The 20,642-nt window shown below is 44.2% G+C and overlaps 1 protein-coding gene and 1 long non-coding RNA gene across 2 annotated transcripts in view; both read right to left on the reverse strand.

Annotated features, from left to right (window-relative positions):
- Positions 1-1,220: 1,220 nt before the first annotated feature.
- The window catches only part of LOC114855322 (regulating synaptic membrane exocytosis protein 1), a 42,962-nt gene continuing 23,540 nt past the window's right edge, over positions 1,221-20,642 (reverse strand). Inside the window, 27 exon segments of the mRNA XM_055507195.1 lie at positions 1,221-3,710; positions 4,041-4,180; positions 4,382-4,483; positions 4,602-4,714; positions 5,185-5,329; positions 6,101-6,315; positions 8,809-8,961; positions 9,164-9,324; positions 9,418-9,521; positions 10,000-10,106; positions 10,442-10,555; positions 11,105-11,170; positions 11,656-11,733; positions 12,378-12,467; positions 14,326-14,388; positions 14,718-14,840; positions 15,024-15,177; positions 16,451-16,507; positions 16,673-16,826; positions 18,284-18,455; positions 18,564-18,775; positions 18,778-18,902; positions 19,019-19,065; positions 19,620-19,743; positions 19,847-19,946; positions 20,034-20,144; positions 20,229-20,269. Coding sequence (XP_055363170.1) covers positions 3,492-3,710; positions 4,041-4,180; positions 4,382-4,483; positions 4,602-4,714; positions 5,185-5,329; positions 6,101-6,315; positions 8,809-8,961; positions 9,164-9,324; positions 9,418-9,521; positions 10,000-10,106; positions 10,442-10,555; positions 11,105-11,170; positions 11,656-11,733; positions 12,378-12,467; positions 14,326-14,388; positions 14,718-14,840; positions 15,024-15,177; positions 16,451-16,507; positions 16,673-16,826; positions 18,284-18,455; positions 18,564-18,775; positions 18,778-18,902; positions 19,019-19,065; positions 19,620-19,743; positions 19,847-19,946; positions 20,034-20,144; positions 20,229-20,269 — 3,290 coding nt within the window. The 3' untranslated portion in view covers positions 1,221-3,491.
- Positions 17,289-18,277, reverse strand: LOC129603872 (uncharacterized). The gene is made up of 2 exons (XR_008694153.1): positions 17,630-18,277; positions 17,289-17,442 (listed from the first exon to the last, which is right to left on the reverse strand). It is a non-coding gene; the product is annotated as an uncharacterized LOC129603872 (long non-coding RNA).

Raw genomic sequence — 20,642 nt, forward strand, 5'->3', positions numbered from 1 at the left:
CTGTACTAAGCGCAAAAACAGTTCAACTGTCACACTTGACACAAACCAAAGGAAACACTGCCCAACTGTACAGTGATTGCGAATGTAAAAGCAGAACACATTTCCACATGTTCCTCTTGAGGGAAAGCAGCAGTTGCCTCACAAAGTCACAGCTCTCATCCTGTCACATCACGATATGAACATCCTTCAGAAGCAAAAGCCTTTGGATGAAGACTTTATGTCAGGAAGCATCAAGTGTCCCTTTTTCCCAACACATTTGTTAACTTTTAACCCAGATTCTTTCACTCTGTCATATGCATGAATAATAATAAAATATAACTTCAGAGTTGTTTGTCTTCTGCTTCCACCCGTGGCCTCGATTTCCACTGCTGTGTGACCTTTGACCCGATAAGACAGATTAACCCATTTCCTGGGAGCAGCATGGGAATTTTATCATGGTCTCTGACTTCTGTGATCTGCGGTTCTCTTTTCTACCACGGCTCTTATCCGTGCTTCGTACACAGAGGTCGCGACCCCTGCTGGTGTGACGAGGAGAAGCGGGGCCCCGGCTGGCATGGCAGGGCCGATGGGAGGATTTGTGGAGATTGCCTGCAGATGTTGTTTTGGGGGCTCTCTGCTTATTTAACAAGAAGCCGTGGAACATAAATCTCCCAAGCCCTCTGCTGCTCTACAACACATGTGAGATCACACATGAGGCCACGCTGGTTCAACTTCCTCTGTTGTTAGAGGCACTGCAGGCCTGCTGCGCTTTTAGCGACAAATACATAGTGTTCCAGATGTGCACCTGTGTGTTAGGAGGTTTGGAGCGTTGAAACCACAGCTTTCAGTTTGGAAGAGGTTAAAAATGATTCTACAGGCTGGGGTTGCTTCTCCCTGATACAATGGATTAGGGGAAGTGATCAGTAATTACTGAAGTAGCTTGTGAAACTGTGTTGCAGCCCAGACCTCCTTAAAGCCTCTGTTCTATTACAATTATCTGTAACAAGTTAAAAGCACCGAAAGTGGACAATCAGAAAAACTGTACAATTACCAAAAACTAATTCACTTTCACTTTAAGACTAAAGGCAAAAACTGTGTGACTGCACCACAGCATTTGACCAACAATTGAACGCAAATAAACACGCTTTATGCCAAAGAGCTTTAATGTTGTGTATGTATGTGTATGTGTGTGTGTGTGTGTGTGGCTAAGATGCTGAAATAAGTGGAAGTCGTCAAGCAGCTTTTCTCCACACATTCTTTTTATTTGTAAATAATAAAAATGAACTTTTTTTTATATAAAACATACACATCATTTGAGCCACATCTGTTATACAAACAAGAAATGTTGCAGTGAATGCTTTACTTTTTTCCAATTCTTTTTTGTTTGTTTGTTTTAGTGGAACACAGAAGTTGTAAACAATCAGCATTTTTTTCCTGTTAATACTGACAAAGAAAAAAGAGAAAAAACTGCTTCATCGGACAATGAAAAGAAAAGAAAGCTGGCTTCTTGTCAGAGTTCAGACACTGGCTTCGAAGCACAAAGTCGTGTTCTGGAGCAGCGGGACACCTGCAGTCAGTTAGTCATGTGTGAGCCGAGTCCGGTGCCTCGTGTCCCACCGCTCGGCCTCTAACGACGAAGAGTCTGCTCGTCATTCTGTGACTCAGCCTAACTATAACCCGGTGAATATTTACAGTGTATGACTGCGAATCTGGGAATGATCTTTATATAACTGAGTAAATCTGCAATAATTCTGCTGAAACATAATTTGTATTTGTGATGTTTATTCAGAAGTCATCTCAGCCCCTTGGAGGTATACTATGATGGGAGGAATGGTACCGACGAGCTCAGTACGACTGTACAGTACAGTACATCTTTCAGAGCTGAGGAGAGACATCAACGTAATCACGGGTCTGTATTTGAGCGACATTCAGCACCGGACTGAGGGACGGGGAACAGACTGCCATCAAGCATCTTTGCGTGAATGGGAATGGCTTCAGTTTCTTGGTTTCATCTCTTTAATATTCAAGTACGAGCAAACTGTACAACTGCATGCAACATACAAGCGGCCCTACAGTAGGTGGAACTAACACATATTGAGTTCAGGATCTTTTTTTCGCTATCTGTTTTGTTACAAAAAATGTGCATGCAGCTTCATATTTGCCCCGCCCCTTTCCTGGTAGGGAGGGGCCTGTGGGCCAACACAGAGGATGGAGGTTGGGCTGACAGTCTGATTGGTTACTTTAAGGTTCACAGAGATGCACATGGAAGCTAGGAGCAATCGTTTATCTCGTTAAGATGAACTCAACCAGTGATGGGACTGTTTTTTCTTTTTTTTTTAACTAAAGATTTTTTTCAAAAAGTTAAACTTTTTGTTGTAAAAAATCAAGCTCTTGTGCTTGTTTTAATAGAATGCAAATTAAGGGTCGGTTCAGAACCCTAAATGTGCCGGGGCAGGGAAACGCACTCCCCAGAAACGTGAAAAATTAAGACCATCCTACGTTGGTGTGGGACAAAGATTTGCCTTTTTTTGTTTACAGTGACCTTTCAACCTGGTGGTTTTTCAAAGTGACATAAATTTTATTTATTAGTCAACCTCCTGAGAGGCCTAATATACATCTATACAAAGACGACTAGCCTGGATGACTGCCAAACATGGAACAGGGAAAACAACGCTGCACGCTCATACTCTAAGTTGTGATCCGCCCACCAGCCCGGGCGTAACACTATCAGACATTTAATAGTTTCATCTCCTTTTTTGTGTCTTGTTTTGTTTTTTTCTCTCCATGCACACACCAGACTGACAACATCATCATGAGCAATTCACGCACTGTAAAAACATTTTGTGCCAGTAGTAACAAAGGGGAAGGAGCGGGGGAATGAACAACAGAGCATACTCGCTAAAACAGCGCGGCTTTGCGGCAGCCATGGTAAACACATTGAAAAGAGGATCTTTTAACAGAGAGAGCGACCAGTGATGAGCTCCGAGGTCTAGGCACCAGATAAAGGCCCTGTGCTTCCAGACTAAAGAGCACCCTGCTTCGAGGCAGGAGCGCTGGCAGTCTGTCGGGGTTCTGGAGGAGGCCACTGCAGACAGGACCGAGGCGCCGCCTGCAGGTGTGGAGGGTGATTACCTCTGTCTCAAGTCCATACATTCTGATGCTTACATACATTTCTTTGCTTTTTGTTGATTCAGGTATAAACCACCCTGCTTCGTTTTGATTCTCCGACACGTCTTGTCCTCTCATCTTGAGTTCGCTCTGTGTGAACAGCCCCGTACTTTAAGCACACGCAGAGAAAAGATGATGCGATTTACCTTCAAATGGATGAAAGACTGAAAAGCGACGCTCCCTACGACAGACTAAATTAACTGTGACAGGAGTGATTGTCAGATCTCTCGTTACGACTACTTCTGATTGTTGTTGTTCTACGTCTCTGCAGTTCATCGCGTTTCTCCTTACAGTACGTTACGTGAGTTTGTCATTCGACAGAGTCGAGCTGAGCTGTTGGTCCACTAGGATCGAACCCCCAAAGGTCCAGAGGAGCTGTCGAGTGACGACTGGGAAGCTCGGCGTGTTATAGAAGCCAGTGTCGGGTCCACCAAGGAGGACGGAGGGAACAACTTGTACCAACCAATGACTGTGCTCGATAAGTCCAGTTCCTCCAGTAAGATTTGTGCAACACCCATGAAGCTTTTATGGTCCATGCGTCCATAGTCTCCCCATACAATCACCTGGCGAGAATCCAATTAAACTGGTTTACTGCCTTTTCCTGAGACATATTTTATCATTTAAAATATGTTACAAAATTACACTTAAAGGAAAACTTCACTGATTATTAATGGGGGTTGACCAAAACGATCTCAGGTAGTATTTGAGAATGAAGGGACACTCAGATTGCTCCATATTATCTATGCAGAGAAATTATCATTTATTCCTCTGCAGGAGAAATCGGAGTGTCCCTTCATTATTAAATACTACCTGAGATCGTTGTGGTCAACCGCCATTGAAAATCAGTGAAGTTTCTGTTAAGTTTGTCAGAAGGAAATATATCTTCTTCTCACCTGCAAGACTTTACCCTGTGGGCTTTCCTCAAATAGCAACGCTTGCTGGTACAATGGATCAAGTGTTTTCCGTGCAATCTTCGTTTTCTTTTTGGCTACGTACGCTCCATTATTCAGGAGATAGACCTTAACGTATGGAGCTGAAGGCAGGAACAAAACAACCACAGCCGTTAGTGGGGTCATATCGACGACCTACATCCGATCTCACAGCTGGTGATGCCGTCATGGAACGGTAAGGCGCAATTTCAGATTTGGTTAAGTCCATGTACTGGACTGCATGCTTGCAGAGCATACATGCACTAGGAGAGTATATCTGTGATAAAAGTCAGTTGTGCTCTCACCGGGAAGGGACTTGGATCCTGGCTTTTGTACAAGTCCTCGTGCTCTTATCACTTCCACTTCCAGCTGACCCTTTTTCTCCATCATACCAATCTGGATGGCTCCTGGGAAAACACGAGCGCCATACAAAAGGAAAGAGAGATTATTAAAAATAATAAAAAAAACACATACATGCTGCTTCTCCACTGTCATCTGCCTCTTCGTCAGGTGACTTCGACTTACCTATGGCAGGAGTGGCCAGGGTTTGTCTTCCCACCAACTGAGCCGGTCCCAAACCATCCAGGAAGTCACTGAACTGACTGCTGGCGCCCAGGTTGACTCCTGAGAATATCAAACTAAGACAAAAACACAAAGATATGGCTTTAATCATACCAAAATCCTCAACATCACTACAACCAACATCAGTCAATGTCTTTCTGACATGACACTTGCTGTTCTGCCTTCAGTGGAACCCATTTGTTGTTGTTAAAAAAACATCTTGTAAACTGCCCAACCGAGATAATCCATTACCGACAACACCCGGCCTTAATTTGATTCAATCACAGTTGGTGTTTTATCACGATGCCTGTTTTAACAGAGCAGTCATTATATTATACTTTGTCAGTAACACATCTGTCAGTGACTTGACACATACTGGCATCGCTCTTCAAAACATGTTGCCATACAGACTACTGCTCCGCCCACGTCACTGTCTGGAGTTTGTTTCATGTTACAGCAGCTTTGCCAGTGTCAGATCTGCTGTTTGACATTTGTGCGCAGACTGTGGGTATGTGCTCGATGGGAAGTGGGACTGCGCGGTACTGACTTCCCCTCCGAGTTGTAGCTGTTCATGCTGCCGTTGTTGGACTCCTTGCTGGGCTGTCGGCTCATGTTCCGGGTCAGGCCCACTGCCATGCCAGTCTCCGTGCTCCTCTGAATCGGCGCGCCCTTCTCCTTCTTCTTCTTCCCCTCTTATAAACATAAATAGCAAAACAAGTCATTCAGGCTGCTTGTGTTCCACCGACTCAGTTCAAGACCTGGCAGTGTACCAGAAAACAAGAAATGAAACAACAGCATGACAATATGATTCTACGATTCCCACAGTCTAAGTGAAAGCACAAGTTCCGCTGCTGGACCCTTTTTTGAGTTTGTGACACAAACTTCCTGCTATAATTTTTTGGCCTGTAAACTCAAGCCAAGATAAGTCTAATGACGTAACCATGATACCATCAGAGTTATGATTCTGTCTTAAAGAGACTGATTGTTACACAGGCTTGCTGTTTTTTCCTCACAAGGGAGAATTCCAGATTTGTGGAGTGTTCCTATACCTGCTACCCCTTTAAATTCTATCAGTTTAAACCTTGACAACTCAGTATGTACATTTACTAAAAAAAAAAAAAAATTCTCATGTGATTAATTAAGAGAAAAACATTCCAGTGCACGCTTATCAATGAGCACTGACTACCCAAACACAAGGATCTGCCTCTGGAGCACATCTCATATCACACCCATGTCCTTTTTCTCAATGACAAGTTCAAGATGTTAAACCAGAAGATGTCAAGCGGATGAGAGCAGAGACTGCTTGGAAGCTAGCAGACGTTTGTCTTGTCACTAGTTAAAGCACACACAGTTAATTTATGACGCTCGTCACATTTCAATACAATTGCGTAATTGAAAAAGTTCAGCATGATATTCAGCATTGGATGGCGGCTAAAGGTTTCAGCGTTGCCATGACTCCTCACCGGGGCCGCTGATCTGTGACGTGCTGCGGCTGCGCCGGTTGCCGACGATGGCCACCACCCTGGCGCTGAGGCTGGAGCGTCTCTTCTTGCTGCCGCCGCCCACTGTGCCCAGCGCCGTGTCCGACTGGCTGCCGTCGGTGCGCTCCTGAGTGTAGATCTCTCCGCTCACGCTGGAGCTCTTCAGCATGTTGCGACCCATCGATCTCATCTGCCTACTGCAGAGGAGACAGTGAGCGACACGGGGATGATGGAGGAAAGGGAGGTCTATGAGCCTGGATCATTTTAAAGGTCAGCATTGCAAAGTGAATGGTATGTTATTCTTAGGGATCAGAACAAAATGTAGTTTAACACTGAACATTTTACCAGGCATTACATGGACTTTGTGCTTTTTATGAGCCACTACATGAGCAGAGGTACCCAGCATTCCACGTAGGAGTTCGGAGGAGCAGCTACACATCCCTCCACTCAGACAGGGTCAAAGTGCAGCAGCCCAGCCCAGCTATGCTAAACCCAGCACCCGTACACAGAAGGAGGGGGTCCAGACAGTCACAGGATGCAGATACAGTAAGGAGGGACCAGAGACATGCAGCGAGCATCACACATGCACAGGTAACATGGGCCACATGCAGCAACAAATCACAACAGGAGGACAAAAGGAAACAAAGCAAAGTTCTTTGCCTTAACATATGCTGGGATTCACTGTAACACACTTATCCACATCCTTTTTAGTTGAAAAGCTTCTGATATCAATGTATGATAGAAACTTTTGTGGTCGATATTTATAAGATAGACATTTTGTCTTCTCATGCTGTTTTCGTTCGCAGAACAGAACACAGTGTTCAAATGGTCCAGATGGTAAAAAGCCGAAGGCTTTATGTCACTGCTGGCCAACGAGTTGTCCACATACTATCCAGGGGATACGTCTTCCTCCCCTATTTGTAAACAAGGTTGGGGCTGTGTTTGTCTAACACTTGAATTGAGCTGTTGTAAGGCTTTACTGACCAAGGCCTCTCTCCCTGCATTAGCTGGCTGGTGAGCTCCCCTTCATCACCACCTAGTCACCAGCAGGACCACTCCTTTGGGTCATTTGTCATGTCAGTCTGCTTCCTGTGAGAGCATACAACCCACAATCCTTGTGGAAGTGGATACCTGTCAGGCTCCGAGGAGGAGAATGACCTGGTGACTGGTTCCTTGTGGCTGGTCATTATTTGGGGGCTGGTGGCGGATTGCGCCCTATCACCTGTGTCGTGCATTTTAACACCAGAGCGGCTGCTCGCCAGACTTTCTTGCATTCCCGTTTTTGGTTCTCGCACATGTTTAAACCTAATCTCATCCTGTTCTCCCATCCATCAGCTGCTGCCGTGTTCTATCCCGGACCTCCCTCAGACACCACCAAACTCATCCTCTCCTTCAGGCTCCATCACAGGGCTACACAGGCCATCATCCACCTTCCACCTACAGCTCCACCTCCTTGTCAGGTCACGTCTCAAGCTACCTGGCTCCTCATCTCCCAAGATGCTGCTGCTTTCCCTGGGACTCTCTGTGCGACTCTGATCGCTCAGTTCTGCCTCCCTGTTCTGGTCGTGACTCCTTGAGCTCTAGCTCTGCTGCCCTCATGCTGCAAACATAACAGTATAATGCAAACATTACACTTTATTCAAACTTATCCTATATCCTGGCTTTGTGCATGTTGCGAATATTTTGTTTCACTTAAGTTGTTTTGTTTTTCTATTTGTGGCAAAATTTTAAAACAGTCTTTTATGAAAGTGTGTATTTTTATATGCATTAAATAGAAGGTCTACTCAGATTAGTTTGTGCTTTGAGTAAATAAACATGCAAATCTGAGAACAAATAGTGCAATTTGTAATAAAATGTAAAACAAGGTGTGAGACTGTGCACAAATGAATCATAGTTTAGGTTACTGGCATGTGACAAATGAGCAGACACACAGTGTCATATGCCTTGGTACAGATCTGCATCTGTAAAACAGGGAGAAACCTACAACTGAGCTCTTCTGTAATCTTGCTTTTAGGTTGCAAGCAAAAGAATCCCTTATTGCTCCAATAAAATGTGCCACAGTGTACTGTTGTCTTGAACAGGGTGTCGGTCCTGTCTGTGCACTCAGATTCATACCTGTATTGACTGTTATTGGCCTTCTAGAATCTAAAATATTTTCTGCCATGAACCAAATAAACTAGCGCTTTATACAATTACTGATCCCCTAATGTAACAAATGCACTCATCGGATTGTGTCATACACTGATTCTGGCACTGATTCTGTCTAAATGTTTATCCTTTCTGACGTGAGTCAGAATGGTGTCACACAACCACGTGTCACATTTCATTCTCTCAGTTACTGTACATGTGAACGGGCAGTTTTGATATTGTTCAGCGTGACTGAACTTGGATAGCTGTGAACTCTGTAAGTCCTGTATCTATTTATGCATATAATGTTCAATTAAAGGTACCAGTAAACCATGACATACTCACTATCACCATTACTGTCATATTAATAATATTAAAACAATAAATGAAGAAATGTTATGTAACACTGAATGGATTGCAAGTGGCACATTTACTTTATGTAATGTTACAGTAAAGTACACACTATTTATGAATCTAAATAACTATAGATTGAATAAACAGTTATTATGCCGCTATCTGATTGTCCACTACCAGTGGACTGGCCTTTATCTGTTGACCTTTACCTGGACTCCCTTGTATCTCCTGCTACAGTGTGTCTCCTGCGCTTCAACTCGTCTGAGAAACGTCTCTTTCCCGCTGACCTCCTCCTCTCCTCTTCGCCGTTCACCCCCCACGAGATCCTCCTGTCCCTCCTCTCTTCCTCTAATGACTTGGATCTGAGTTCCGTTGGTTTGTATGTGTCCATGTGTAATTGTGAGTGTGGGCGCATAGAGCATGCAGGTATATAGAATGGTGCAGCAGTTGGCATGCAGGAATAAAACAGAAACACACACAATGATCAACATGCATAACCCTGTAGTTAGAAGTGGAAAAACACTAAAAGGATCACAGCTAACTAGTCAGCTAGAAAGAACTGACCTGAGTCGTCCACCGGGTCGTTCTGATTGGATTGACATGTAGCTGGTGCTACTGAGGCGGGAGGCACTGCTGGCGCGGGAGAGGGCTGACACATCGCTCATGTCGCTGTCCGACGACCTGGCCGACATGTTGTCACTGCTACGTCTCTGTTCTGCATACATCTATGAACACAAAAAGAGAAGCGAGTGCTGTCATTAAGGGTACAAGCAAAAACTCGACGGCCATTAATGAAGTGCAGAGGGAGAAGGTCGAACCTCCCGTTTGGTCTTGAGGTCCGTTTCAGGGTCACGGGAGGCTGAAGGCCTGTAGGATTGTACTTTCATCTGCAGCTGTCGGGCTCGATCCTCTACTGCAAGAGCTGAGACCAGGCAGAAAAAGAGGACGACACATGTGTGACATATACATGACACTGACAGAGGAAAGCAAAGGTAGAGAAAGGGGCTGATTGGATGCAGGAGCAGATTTCAAACACTAGATGGCGCATGCACTTCACACTCACATGCTAAAAGAGACAGGAATGGTTAAAACATCTTTCTGGATTTTACTAAGGTGGGATCCAAAGACTAAAGATAATCATTATCCATACTTTAGAAAAATATTTAGTTCATTAAAATGAATAATTATAGGGGTTGTGGACTGACAATGTGCTTTAAAGCCATACTAAAATGTCTACTAAAATGTCTAAAATGTTAAATAGGTTTATATAGTACATGTAGTCAAAATAAATCTATTACTATTAATTATACTATTACTAGATATACCTACAACAACCACAGCCCTTGCCCCTTACCCTTATCTTACCCCTGCATGTCAGTTTCTCTATGCCCAGGACATACCTTGCTCTATACTGCTGCTCTTCGCAGGAAGCTGCGGCAGCTGCCTGCTCTTGCGACCTGAGGGAGCTCCTGCTGGAGGAGAGGGGCTACCATGGCGTTGGTGTTGTCTGAGACAATGCAATGGACATACACAAGGAGAGGGGAGAGGAAGTTAGAATAACTCCAGAAGCTACTGTACATATTGAGTCCAACTAGGGGAGGAATAAATCTGACACAAATCAAAAGGGACTATAGAAGGAGCAGGTTACATATCACTCAGTACTCAACTGTACTGTAATGTAATGTAATGTAATTTGTATCCTGTTGATCAGTCTAAAAAACCCACTAATCTAAAGTCTGCCAGATGTGACCATATGCACATGTGGAGGTTGTGTATTGAATGCTACCATACTCATGCAAAGCGGAGGGGCAGTACAGGCGTGACGCTGGCAGTAGCATGCACCTGTCCAGTCGCGGCGAGTTTGGGCAAGACCCAGCCAGAGCTGTTTGGTCAAAGGGCCTCAGTGGGCCCTCTCTCCCCCTACTGCCCCTCAGGATAGAGGTGGGCTGGATACGACTGCCATGAAAAGGCAGGAATCAGGAAAGAAAGGTAGTAAAACAAACATACAAAAAGAAATGTAATCAATAAACCTGTTTGATTATTCATTTATTCATATTTCTGATTCTGCCCATAGGTAAAATGATAGTATGATATACATAAGTTCATCTACTGTATATAAAGAAGTATGCTCCTCATAATATTAGTTTTAAATGTAAACCCAGCCAAGGTAACTATCACATTTTGCTAATCAATCTAACCTAAAATGAAGTTGAGTCAAACAAGAGACTAATAGAATGTATCTTTCCTTAGAGTCTTTGAAGTGAATGTCAGTTAATTCACACACCTGTATGTATAAATATCAGCAAATGTGAAAGGTGAACAAGAAGCTTTATCAAAGCTACTAATCAAAATCAATATTCCTGTAACAAGTAACAGATGGTCAGATTTCAGCACCTCTTCACGGATGATGAGGGAGAAACTAATGACATGAATGAATGAATGAATGAATGAATGAATGAATGAATGAATGAATAAATGAATGAATGAATGAATGTGCGCGCTTACCTGTCCCCTTCCAGGCTTTTTTTGTTGCCCCAGTGACGGTTTGGATTTGATGAATTGCTACACTGCCTGTTTTGGTAAACAGCAACCAGAGAGAGAAGGGGGAGAGAGACAAATATGATGTGTGGTGCCGTCAATTCCAGGTGGGTGAGATTGGAGAAATGGCAAATCGTCTGGAAAAGGCTCAAATTGGCACCTTGTAGTTTTAAAAAGCAACATAGATGTGAGCACTATGTTTCATCCATTTCTATCTGCCAGCAACAAAGAAAGTTCTTAAATAAAGTCTTTAGCGAAGAAAGCACTTTTATAAAAAAGGAAAATTAGAACAGGTGCTCAGCAGAAAGAGCAGGCGCAGCAGACTACGAGAGGGATTACACAGTCTTACACCACAAATATTTACAGGACAGGGCAAATAAAGTGAAGTTAGGCCGTGTTTTCATGTGCAGGATGGTACAGGATATGCTGAGATGCAGACTGAGGAAGGTTTAAGCACACAAGCAGAGCTCTGGGCTGTTTCAGAAATGCAGGCACAGCAGGGGTTTAGCTCGGAGTACCTGTCTTCCTCAGGAGCCACATGCTCTACTAAGATCCTAGGACTCGGGGAAGTCTTGTTGGGCAAAGGGTTGGAACACCTGGAGGAGTGGAGGAGTGGGAAGAGGAGCATCCCAATGTGGGAATGCCAGGTGAGGTTGCAAGTCAGACAACAGTGAAGTTACCTTCACAGTCAGTGACATTTATAATCTAATGCTGACATGAAAGTGATTAAAACATTATTAATCCATAATCTTAATGAGGCATATGATGCCTGTAGCTGCATGTTTAGAGCACAAGCATCAACCTTGTGAGGAATAAAATCATTCAGAAAACCTTTCTTAAATTTATTAGTTATAATACTGTCACATTTTAAATGACGTTGCTTGGCTTGTTTTGGGAAGATATTTCAAGGGCAGTAGACTTATAACAGCAGCAGATACTGTAGACATTTGTATGACATGATTGTATGAAATGGGAAATCCACAAGTGTATGAGGAAGACACATGAACTGGAATGAAGATATGTTGGATCCGACAACTAGAAAATGCTGGACTATTTTACAATGCTGTAAGAAAAGACTTACAGCATTGTAAAGAATTTGTAAAGCTTTCAAAGAAGTGAAAGCTTTGAGCCTGTGATAATTCATAGTGTGTGTGTGTGTGTGTGTGTGTGTGTGTGTGTGTGTGTGTGTGGGGTTGTGTGTGTGTGTGTGTGTGTGTGTGTGTGTGTGTGTATCTTATACCTGTCCCTATCAGAGGAATGAAAGTTGGTGTCTGGCCTCAGACAGGTGGTGCTGGCACTCCTCACTCTGTCCAACGATGGCTGCAGGTCACTGCATCGCCACAACAAGGCAGCAAACAGAGAATCAGCACGAAGAGAGACAGATATGAAGACAAAATGGTCAAGGACAGAGCAAGATAAAGGTTCAGGAAGATGAGAATGAGAGCAAAAAGGAGGTGGAGGAATGAAAATGCAGCCAGAAAAAGGCAATGGAGGACAGAGAAGAACAGAAAAAGAAGGTCATCAGACGCTGTACGTTACTGTATCTCCATCAGCTCTATCATAGGCAGTCATTCCTCGCAGTCATACACTGAGACCATTCAGATGGAAGGTTGGTGTGTTGTCATGGGAACCATGTCTAAATGTGAGAGGGGACTACTAAGGAGACACTGCTTTCTGTTACTGCACACACAATCTGTTCAGGCAAGCTGCAACACAGGGATGACATCATGGGAGTTCACCGGTGGCTTAATACTCCACTAGCACACGCTTAAGCCTCTGCTGTGCACGATGAAACTATAAAAAGGGAGAAACACAAAAGAGGGTGCTGGGGGGGGCATTCTTACCTAACTGTGACCTCATCGGTGAACCTGAGCACGCGGTGTGTAAGGATGCTACGCGGCAGCGGGCTGCCCCGTTCCTGCCTGTGGGGGGCTTTGCTTTTTAGGCATGCAGGGAGGGTAGAGCTGTGTGCCAACACGCGGCCCACAGCAGGCAGGGACGGACGCGCATGCAAAGGAAGGAAGAAGCAAATAAAGCAGACGACACATGCAAGTAACTGAACTACACAGAATAAATAAATGAAAGGAAGAAAAGTTCCAATGAGGAAAAATGTTCCAAAAAGACATTAGAGAGTGAAGAGACAGGAAACTGCTTCGGGGTCAGATGTGAAAGAGAAAGAAACCCTCCCCTCTATACATAAAACACTACACATAAAAAAAATAATAATAATAATTAAAGACGTTAGTTTGGTGCATATTAGGATGGAAGGACCAACACAAAAAAAGGGAAAGAGGTGGTGAGGCACTGAATGTTTAGCTCATTACCTTCCATGCATATATGCTTTACATTACTGCCAACCACTTTCAAAATATCTTTCAGACATTTATAGTATAGTATATATTTAATGTTTGACTGCCTGTATAAAAAGCAGTAAGTTCCTGTTGAATCTGATGTTTTGAAAATGGCAAGTAAGTAACGCACAAGATTTGCAAAGTAAATATATGCATTAAACGGTGATTGTATAAGGGCAAAGCAGCACATCCCATTTAGCCACGGCTAAAGCGGCACCATGACAAAGCAGCTGGGCACATTTGGAACCAGAGCTTACACAAGAAGCACAGCAGGTGGGGAGACATACATCACGCAGACAGAAGACTGCTGCAGCTAAATGGCCCCACGTTGGCACAAATGAGTGTGGGGAAGCAGGACGGGCACAGGAAGCACTACACGAGACTGGCGTTTACGCTGAACGCTTACCTGTAAATGTCTTTATGGATACCGTTTACTAACAGGGGCATTTTGGGGGGAAGTGTGCTGTTATATCTACCTATGGCCCTGGTTACATGAACGGAGACCATGCACATGAAGTGAGACAAGAAAAACACACACAGCAGCTGTGAGTGAAATCAAATCACAGAAACTGAGCCAGTGATTCTTAAAATCCTCAGCCAAGCAGGCACCTGCACTAACACTAGGATCAGTGTGTTTTGAAAATGAGGGCATCATTGGACATGGATTTATGAGAGCACTACAATAACTTGACTTGGTATGTTGAGTATTTGTATTCAGGCCATTGCACAAACATTCACTCAAAAATATTCCTATTCTGTGTCAAGATGAAGTTGTTAAAGTATAGTGAGGATGAAAATGACTCATTAAAATAAAGCTGAGTGGTAGTTGTTGTTTACCTGTTTGTGTGCAGGCACTCGGCACTCCCGCCCCGGACAGACCGGTGCATCTCCAGGACCTCACTGTCATTGCCATGACGATGGGTGAACAGATGTAAAACAACAGAAGAGGATGGCAACTCAGACAAGCAAAGTGGATTTATGAGTGACAGAAACCAGGAAATCATAAATCTGAGGTCTCAATTTAACCTATTCTAGTGCAGAATGATACGGCTGCATGACTAGCGTCACACTGTTAGTAGTATTAGTACACATTATCTAATATCACAATACGCACTCTGATTAAAGAAAACAAGATCCAGACTTTGTATGGAGAGGAGCTACTGTAGGTTCTGGCCCAGCAATGCAAATCCTCATAATGGTCTGAATATCTCAGACGTCCCAACACATACCTGTCTTCAGAGTATTCGTAGTCCGAGTCTCCGGAGCGCTGGCGTTCCAAGTGGGAGTCGTGATATCGAGAGGGGGAATGGGAGTAGGAGTGGTTGCGGTTCTGGTGGATCTCATCCAAACTCCTAATTAACAAAGAAAAAGACATAATAATTGTATGCTTTTTATAAAACAAATAATACAACAAAACGTTTTAATTATAATGTAAATTAAATTCCACTCATAAAACTCAAAAGATATTCTGATGTGCTGGTTGTTGGGGACATACAGTGTATTTGGTAAGGGTAACTGTAAGAGGCAGCACGGACCTTTGCATGGGCACGTACGCGGGCCGGGACCGGGCCCGGCAGGAGTCCTCTCTGTGGGGCGACACGGAGCGGGAGCGGTGCTGGACGAGGCGCTGCTGCTCTGGAACGGCCAGTGTGCTGCCTCGCTCTCTGTCCCTTGAGTTACGCTCTGCACCTATGCACACACACACACACACACACACACACACACACACACACACACACACACACACACACACACACACACACACACACACACACACACACACACACACACACACACAAAATATTTACACATTTATACAAACATGTCCAGTTATTCATGGACAAACGTGGATGCACACCCAGAAACACACACATTCAGGTAACAGGTACCTGTCCTTTGATGTAGATGCTGGTTGTGCATATGGTGCGACTGATTGCCACTACAGATGTCATTCTCTTACAGACTGTAGAACATCACAACAGGATGTTTTACAGAGCAATGACCAGCACACTGGTTCCATTGGCTAGTCATGGGAATCAGGCTGACCAGCTCCTCTGTTTCTGCCATGTCTCTTCAGCTGAGGTTGGTTTTAGTCATATGTGATTTGTCTTATTAAATTAATGTATTATTACATTAGGACAATAACAAAAGATCATTAACTTCCTTAGTAAATATTAAAACCTGTGAAAGGTTCACTTTACAAGCTGTGGCAACTTAATATGTAAAAAAACTGAAATCAAATGCATCAATTTGCATTGAAGCAAATTGCAACCTTCTTTTTAGAATATAAATATAAATCATTAAATTATTATTATATTTACATGTAGATGTTTGAAAAAAAAAGGTATGAACAAAACTGTAAGTGTGAGATCCACATCTGAGCTAACACTGCAGATCAGGAGAATATGGCCAGGATCTCTCTAAGATTATAAATGTACAATTATTTGAAACTAATTTAAATGGCGAACATTCTCCACATGGACTACATGTATGTTCCTAAGACAGCAAGTCTAAACTGTATAAAGTTTTAAAGCAGGTCCACATTCATTTATCAGGAAATCGAGCCACTGCAAAAACAGACAACAACGGAGCTGCAGTGATTCCACTGGCCAAAGTAACAACTTCAGCTTCTACGGAGCTCATCCAGTGCGCAGGACTGGAGCATGCAGGAGAATGACACGAGAACTACTGTAGCTCTACGCGCTAGCATGCACTCAGTGCTGCTACGCCCAGCAGAGGAGGAGAAACCAAGAACAAAGGCTGTCCAATCCCAATTCCGCAGCTCAGTAGCAATGAATTGCAGAATGGGTTGATTTTGTTGATTTTGTTTTGTGTTTTAAAGTATAGTAGGTGTGTTTCCCATATGACAAGGAGGTGGAGTAATGTCGCAGAATGATGGTGTCTCACCCAGTGCTGGACATCTTTAAGCTACAACAAGGAAATAACCATGCCCCCCACCCACCTTTAGGAACTACCATCAAACCATCATCAAACTCTGTATCAATGATGCGATGAGACCCTGCACACAGACATGTGCGACCCCACACACACAACACACAAGAGAGGGGAGGGTTAAGAGGAACTGTTGTCAGTCTCCCACACTGGGAGACAAAAAAGAGGCTCAGTAAAAGAAAGCAGATACTCATACGATCCAGGAGTGTGTTCTGTGTGTGAGCGCACATACTCTGGAGCTTCTTGCTGGGGCTGTCTCCATGGCCACGGCGGCGTGGGAGGTACGGGGAGGGCTGTGGCAGAGGAATAGAGGACACGTCGTGCGTCTGGAGCTTATACCAGTGAGGGATGTCATCCAGCAGGGCCGTCTCCAGCTCTATTAAGATCTACAAAGTGTGGAACCATCAGGGTCAATGACAAAATCAATAACATTTAAAGCGATACTTCACTGATCTTCAATGGGGGTTGACCAAAGCGATGTTGGGTAGTATTTAAGAATGAAGGGACAGCTGCTGGAGCGAAACTGCTCTGTCCGTCATTGTTTTTCCTCGCACACGCTCACAGCGCTAATATTCAATGACCGGAGGTCCTGCTGTACATTATTTAGAAGACAGCGAGTACTTCAGCACGAACAGTCTGATATTCGTGGTTAGTTGTATGAGCCAGAGTTCAGCGTCGACGAGTTACGTCATTTGGAGGAGGACGAAGCCGCCCAGCTGCAACAGACAGCTGAGATCCAGAAGCGCTGAAAGAAGTACAACTGAATCTAACAGACAAACAGACATTGCTTTACATTTTTAACAAAAGCTTATATTTAAGTGTGTATGAATAAAGACATCGTATGTAAGTCGTTTTGCAGCTTTTTAATTTGAGTCAAAGCAGACAGTTATTAGGAAGCCACAGATTCACATATTTAGCCAAAACCCTCTTCAGTGGCTGGAAAAACAAGACGGTTTTCTCTTTCAACGGTCTCTGTGACGAAAAGCAGACGGCCGATATTACCTACAAAAGGATGAAATTAATTATTTAATTAGCATTAGAGTTGCTGCCAGCCAAGCTAATGCACAGTTTATAGTTAGCAATGTAAGCTAACGCCACTTACGATAGTCTAAAACACAAGAAGCAGCTCATAACTGTACTCAAACTTAAACTTACAACAATAAAAGGTTGAATACTGTATATTACTTACTCAGTGCTCATTTGACCATTCTGTCCCAGTTGTTTTTTTCAGGTCTGTCCTGCTGCGCAGAGACACAATGCATCCGGCTCTGGGCTCTCTGCTGAGGGTGCTGGTTCCTTACAGGCAGCTTCGTACTGCTCCATACGGCGTAACTCGTCGGCGCTGAACTCTGGCTCATGCAACTAACCATGAATATCAGACTGTGCTGAAGTCTTCTGAATAATGTCTTCTGAATGTCTTCTAAATAATCTACAGCGAGGCCTTTGGCAATTGAATGTTAGAACTGTACGAAAATGCGAGGAAAACAATGGTGGACAGAGCAGTTGTGCTTCAGCCAGCTGGTTCAGCCCCCTCTCAATCTGGCGCCGGCCCCTCCCAATATGGCCCCTCCCCCAATATGGCCCCGCCCCCTCTCAGTCTGACCGTTGCTGGGGCAGGTACAGAGGAAACCAGGAAGAACTAGGTTGTAGTTTTTGAGCCCACGGCAAACTGCAAATACTGAGGCGTTATACAGGAGGAATAAATTATAACTTCAATCTGCAATCTGAGTGTCCCTTCATTCTTAAATATTACCCAAGGTTATTTTGGTCGACCTTTGGAAAACTGAGGTTTTCCTTTTATCTATCATTACAAATATACAGTATAAAATGTGTTGTGATCCACCTCGCCCAAGAAATCACTCTCCTCCTCCTGGATTCGAGGCTGATCCCACACTGTGATCTCCAACATGCGTTCCCTGAAGTCCCGTCGGTGAACATGGGAATATAAGAAGGTCTGGTTCCACTTGGGCTCCGCGCTCTTCTTCACCGTCTTAGTCCGACGCTTGCTTTTATCACTAGGACAAAGACATAACCAGACCGTGTTTGTAATCCAAGGGTAGAAATAAGCACCAAACATAGTATATCCATAGTGTAAAATAAACCAGCTAGGTTTGTGATTGTACCTCCTATCAGGCAGGAAGTACATCTTGACATAGGGGTTCCGAGGTCGCCCGTCGGGCCGAGGGGGCAGGCCTATGGCTTGAAGGACGTTGACAATCAGCTGATGGCCTACTTTGTCGTACCACAGCTTCACCTGAAGTAATGTGGGAAGGCAGTTGACCTTTATCAACATCACCATCACTGTGCTGACAGCTACCTGTGTCTGTCTTCTGTAGAGATACTCACAGAAAGTTGTCCAGGCAGAACCAGAGGAAGGTCTCTAAGGGTCCCGGGGCTGGTAGGGGACATCACTGATATGGAAGGCCGGTCCATTTTTTGTGACTCAAAGGAGCTGGAGCCCGCTGGGGGATGGAGAGGGCCGCAGTCAGTTAAGGAGTAAAGAAGGTTACACTTATATATCAGAGCATTCCTGAATGCAATGTTACACACAATATGGGATGTCAGCAGTATCACTTACTGGATTCTAGAGGAGGGTGGGACGACTCTGGAATTCTTGGGATGTCACTGAGAGAAAGAGAGAGAGAGAGAGAGAGAGAGAGAGAGAGAGAGAGAGAGAGAGAGAGAGAGAGAGAGAGAGAGAGAGAGGAGGGAGATGAGAGCGAGAGGAGAAGAGGAGAGTGAGAGAGAGAGGAGAGGAGAGGAGGGAGAGAGAGAGAGAGAGAGAGAGAGAGAGAGAGAGAGAGAGAGAGAGAGAGAAGGGGTGGGGAGGGCACGATGTATCAGATTAGACACATGAATCTAGTCAGATTAGACATGAAATGTAGATACATTGTACAGATACATTTAGGATGAGATCCTTAAGAATGAGCATCATGGTGGGCAGTAGAGGATCAACATGGCTGAGACTCTCAGATCTTATGGACATTTTGGGAAAGCTTCAGGAGAAGGGACTCTGTCCATTCAATCAGCTACTTACTGATATGCTCTATACACTTTTCTCAAGAAGTTTTTGGAGATAATTCGGTGGATAGAGCTTTCAAATGAAGGAAGGAGACATCAAACATCAGTGCCGTCACAGAGGTTGTGGCAATTAAATACAACAATAACACTTTACTTACCCTATAGGTCTGGAAACTACTATCTCTACTTGGGGTTCCGCCTTGGATTCAAGGATAATGTTGTACACTTCCTTCTTGGTTGCTCCAGGCAACGATTTCCCATTCCACTGCAACACCTCATCACCTGGAGACAAGGCGGCGACATACAGAAATCACAGAGGTTTATTTTCTTCTTCTGTCTATGCTCTGTCTGCTTTTACTTGCAGTTCCGCAGACAATGTCCCCACCTGCTCGCAGGTGGCCCACAACGTCAGCCAGGCTCCCTTTCTTGACTTTGGTGATGAAGGCCCCGAGTCTCCCCATTGCCGTCATCTTCCCTCCCACCACCTGAATGCGGAACAAAAGGACAACAAACACTGAGGCTCAGTGGCATCAGTTCTCCGCAGGGGGCAGTGCTTGTTTCACATTGCTTACCTTCAAGCCAAGCAGAGAGCCGGTCTCACGGGGCATTGCTGACCTCTTGCTCAACGTGATTCGTCCAATCAGGTGGTCGCCTTCTTTGGACGGCTGCCACGTGACTGGGTGCTACAGGGAAAAGACATACATGGGTGAGAATGAGTACTGACAAGGAGAGAAGTAATAATAGGAATAAAAATAAGATTTACTTACATGCCACACTGCAGGATCTAGAGGATGACAGTCCCAGTCGCCTGTGGGAAGAAGGAGAAAGTCACTATACAATAAAAAACATCAGAGTCCCCCAAGTTCAGGCCAAGAATCCATTAATGAATCCTGCAAATTAAAGAATATACTTCTAATTTCAAGCAACTAATTCACTGAATTACCATGTATATATTTACCCAGTGATATTTGATGATGAATGTACATTAAATATTGTATAAAAGAAAAGATAGTTTACTCCCTATCAGACTCGTCCATGTCCAGCTGTCTTACACTCCTGCCGGTGTCTGGTTAGGGACAGAGATGCTGTCAGAGTATTCCAGCTCTCATTAACACTAACAGATGGCTGTGATAACAGAGGAGTCAACTTGTCCAGACAATGTTGGAATAAACCAACAGCGA

Source organism: Betta splendens, chromosome 1, assembly GCF_900634795.4.
Source record: "Betta splendens chromosome 1, fBetSpl5.4, whole genome shotgun sequence".
In the NCBI taxonomy this organism is placed as follows: domain Eukaryota; kingdom Metazoa; phylum Chordata; class Actinopteri; order Anabantiformes; family Osphronemidae; genus Betta; species Betta splendens.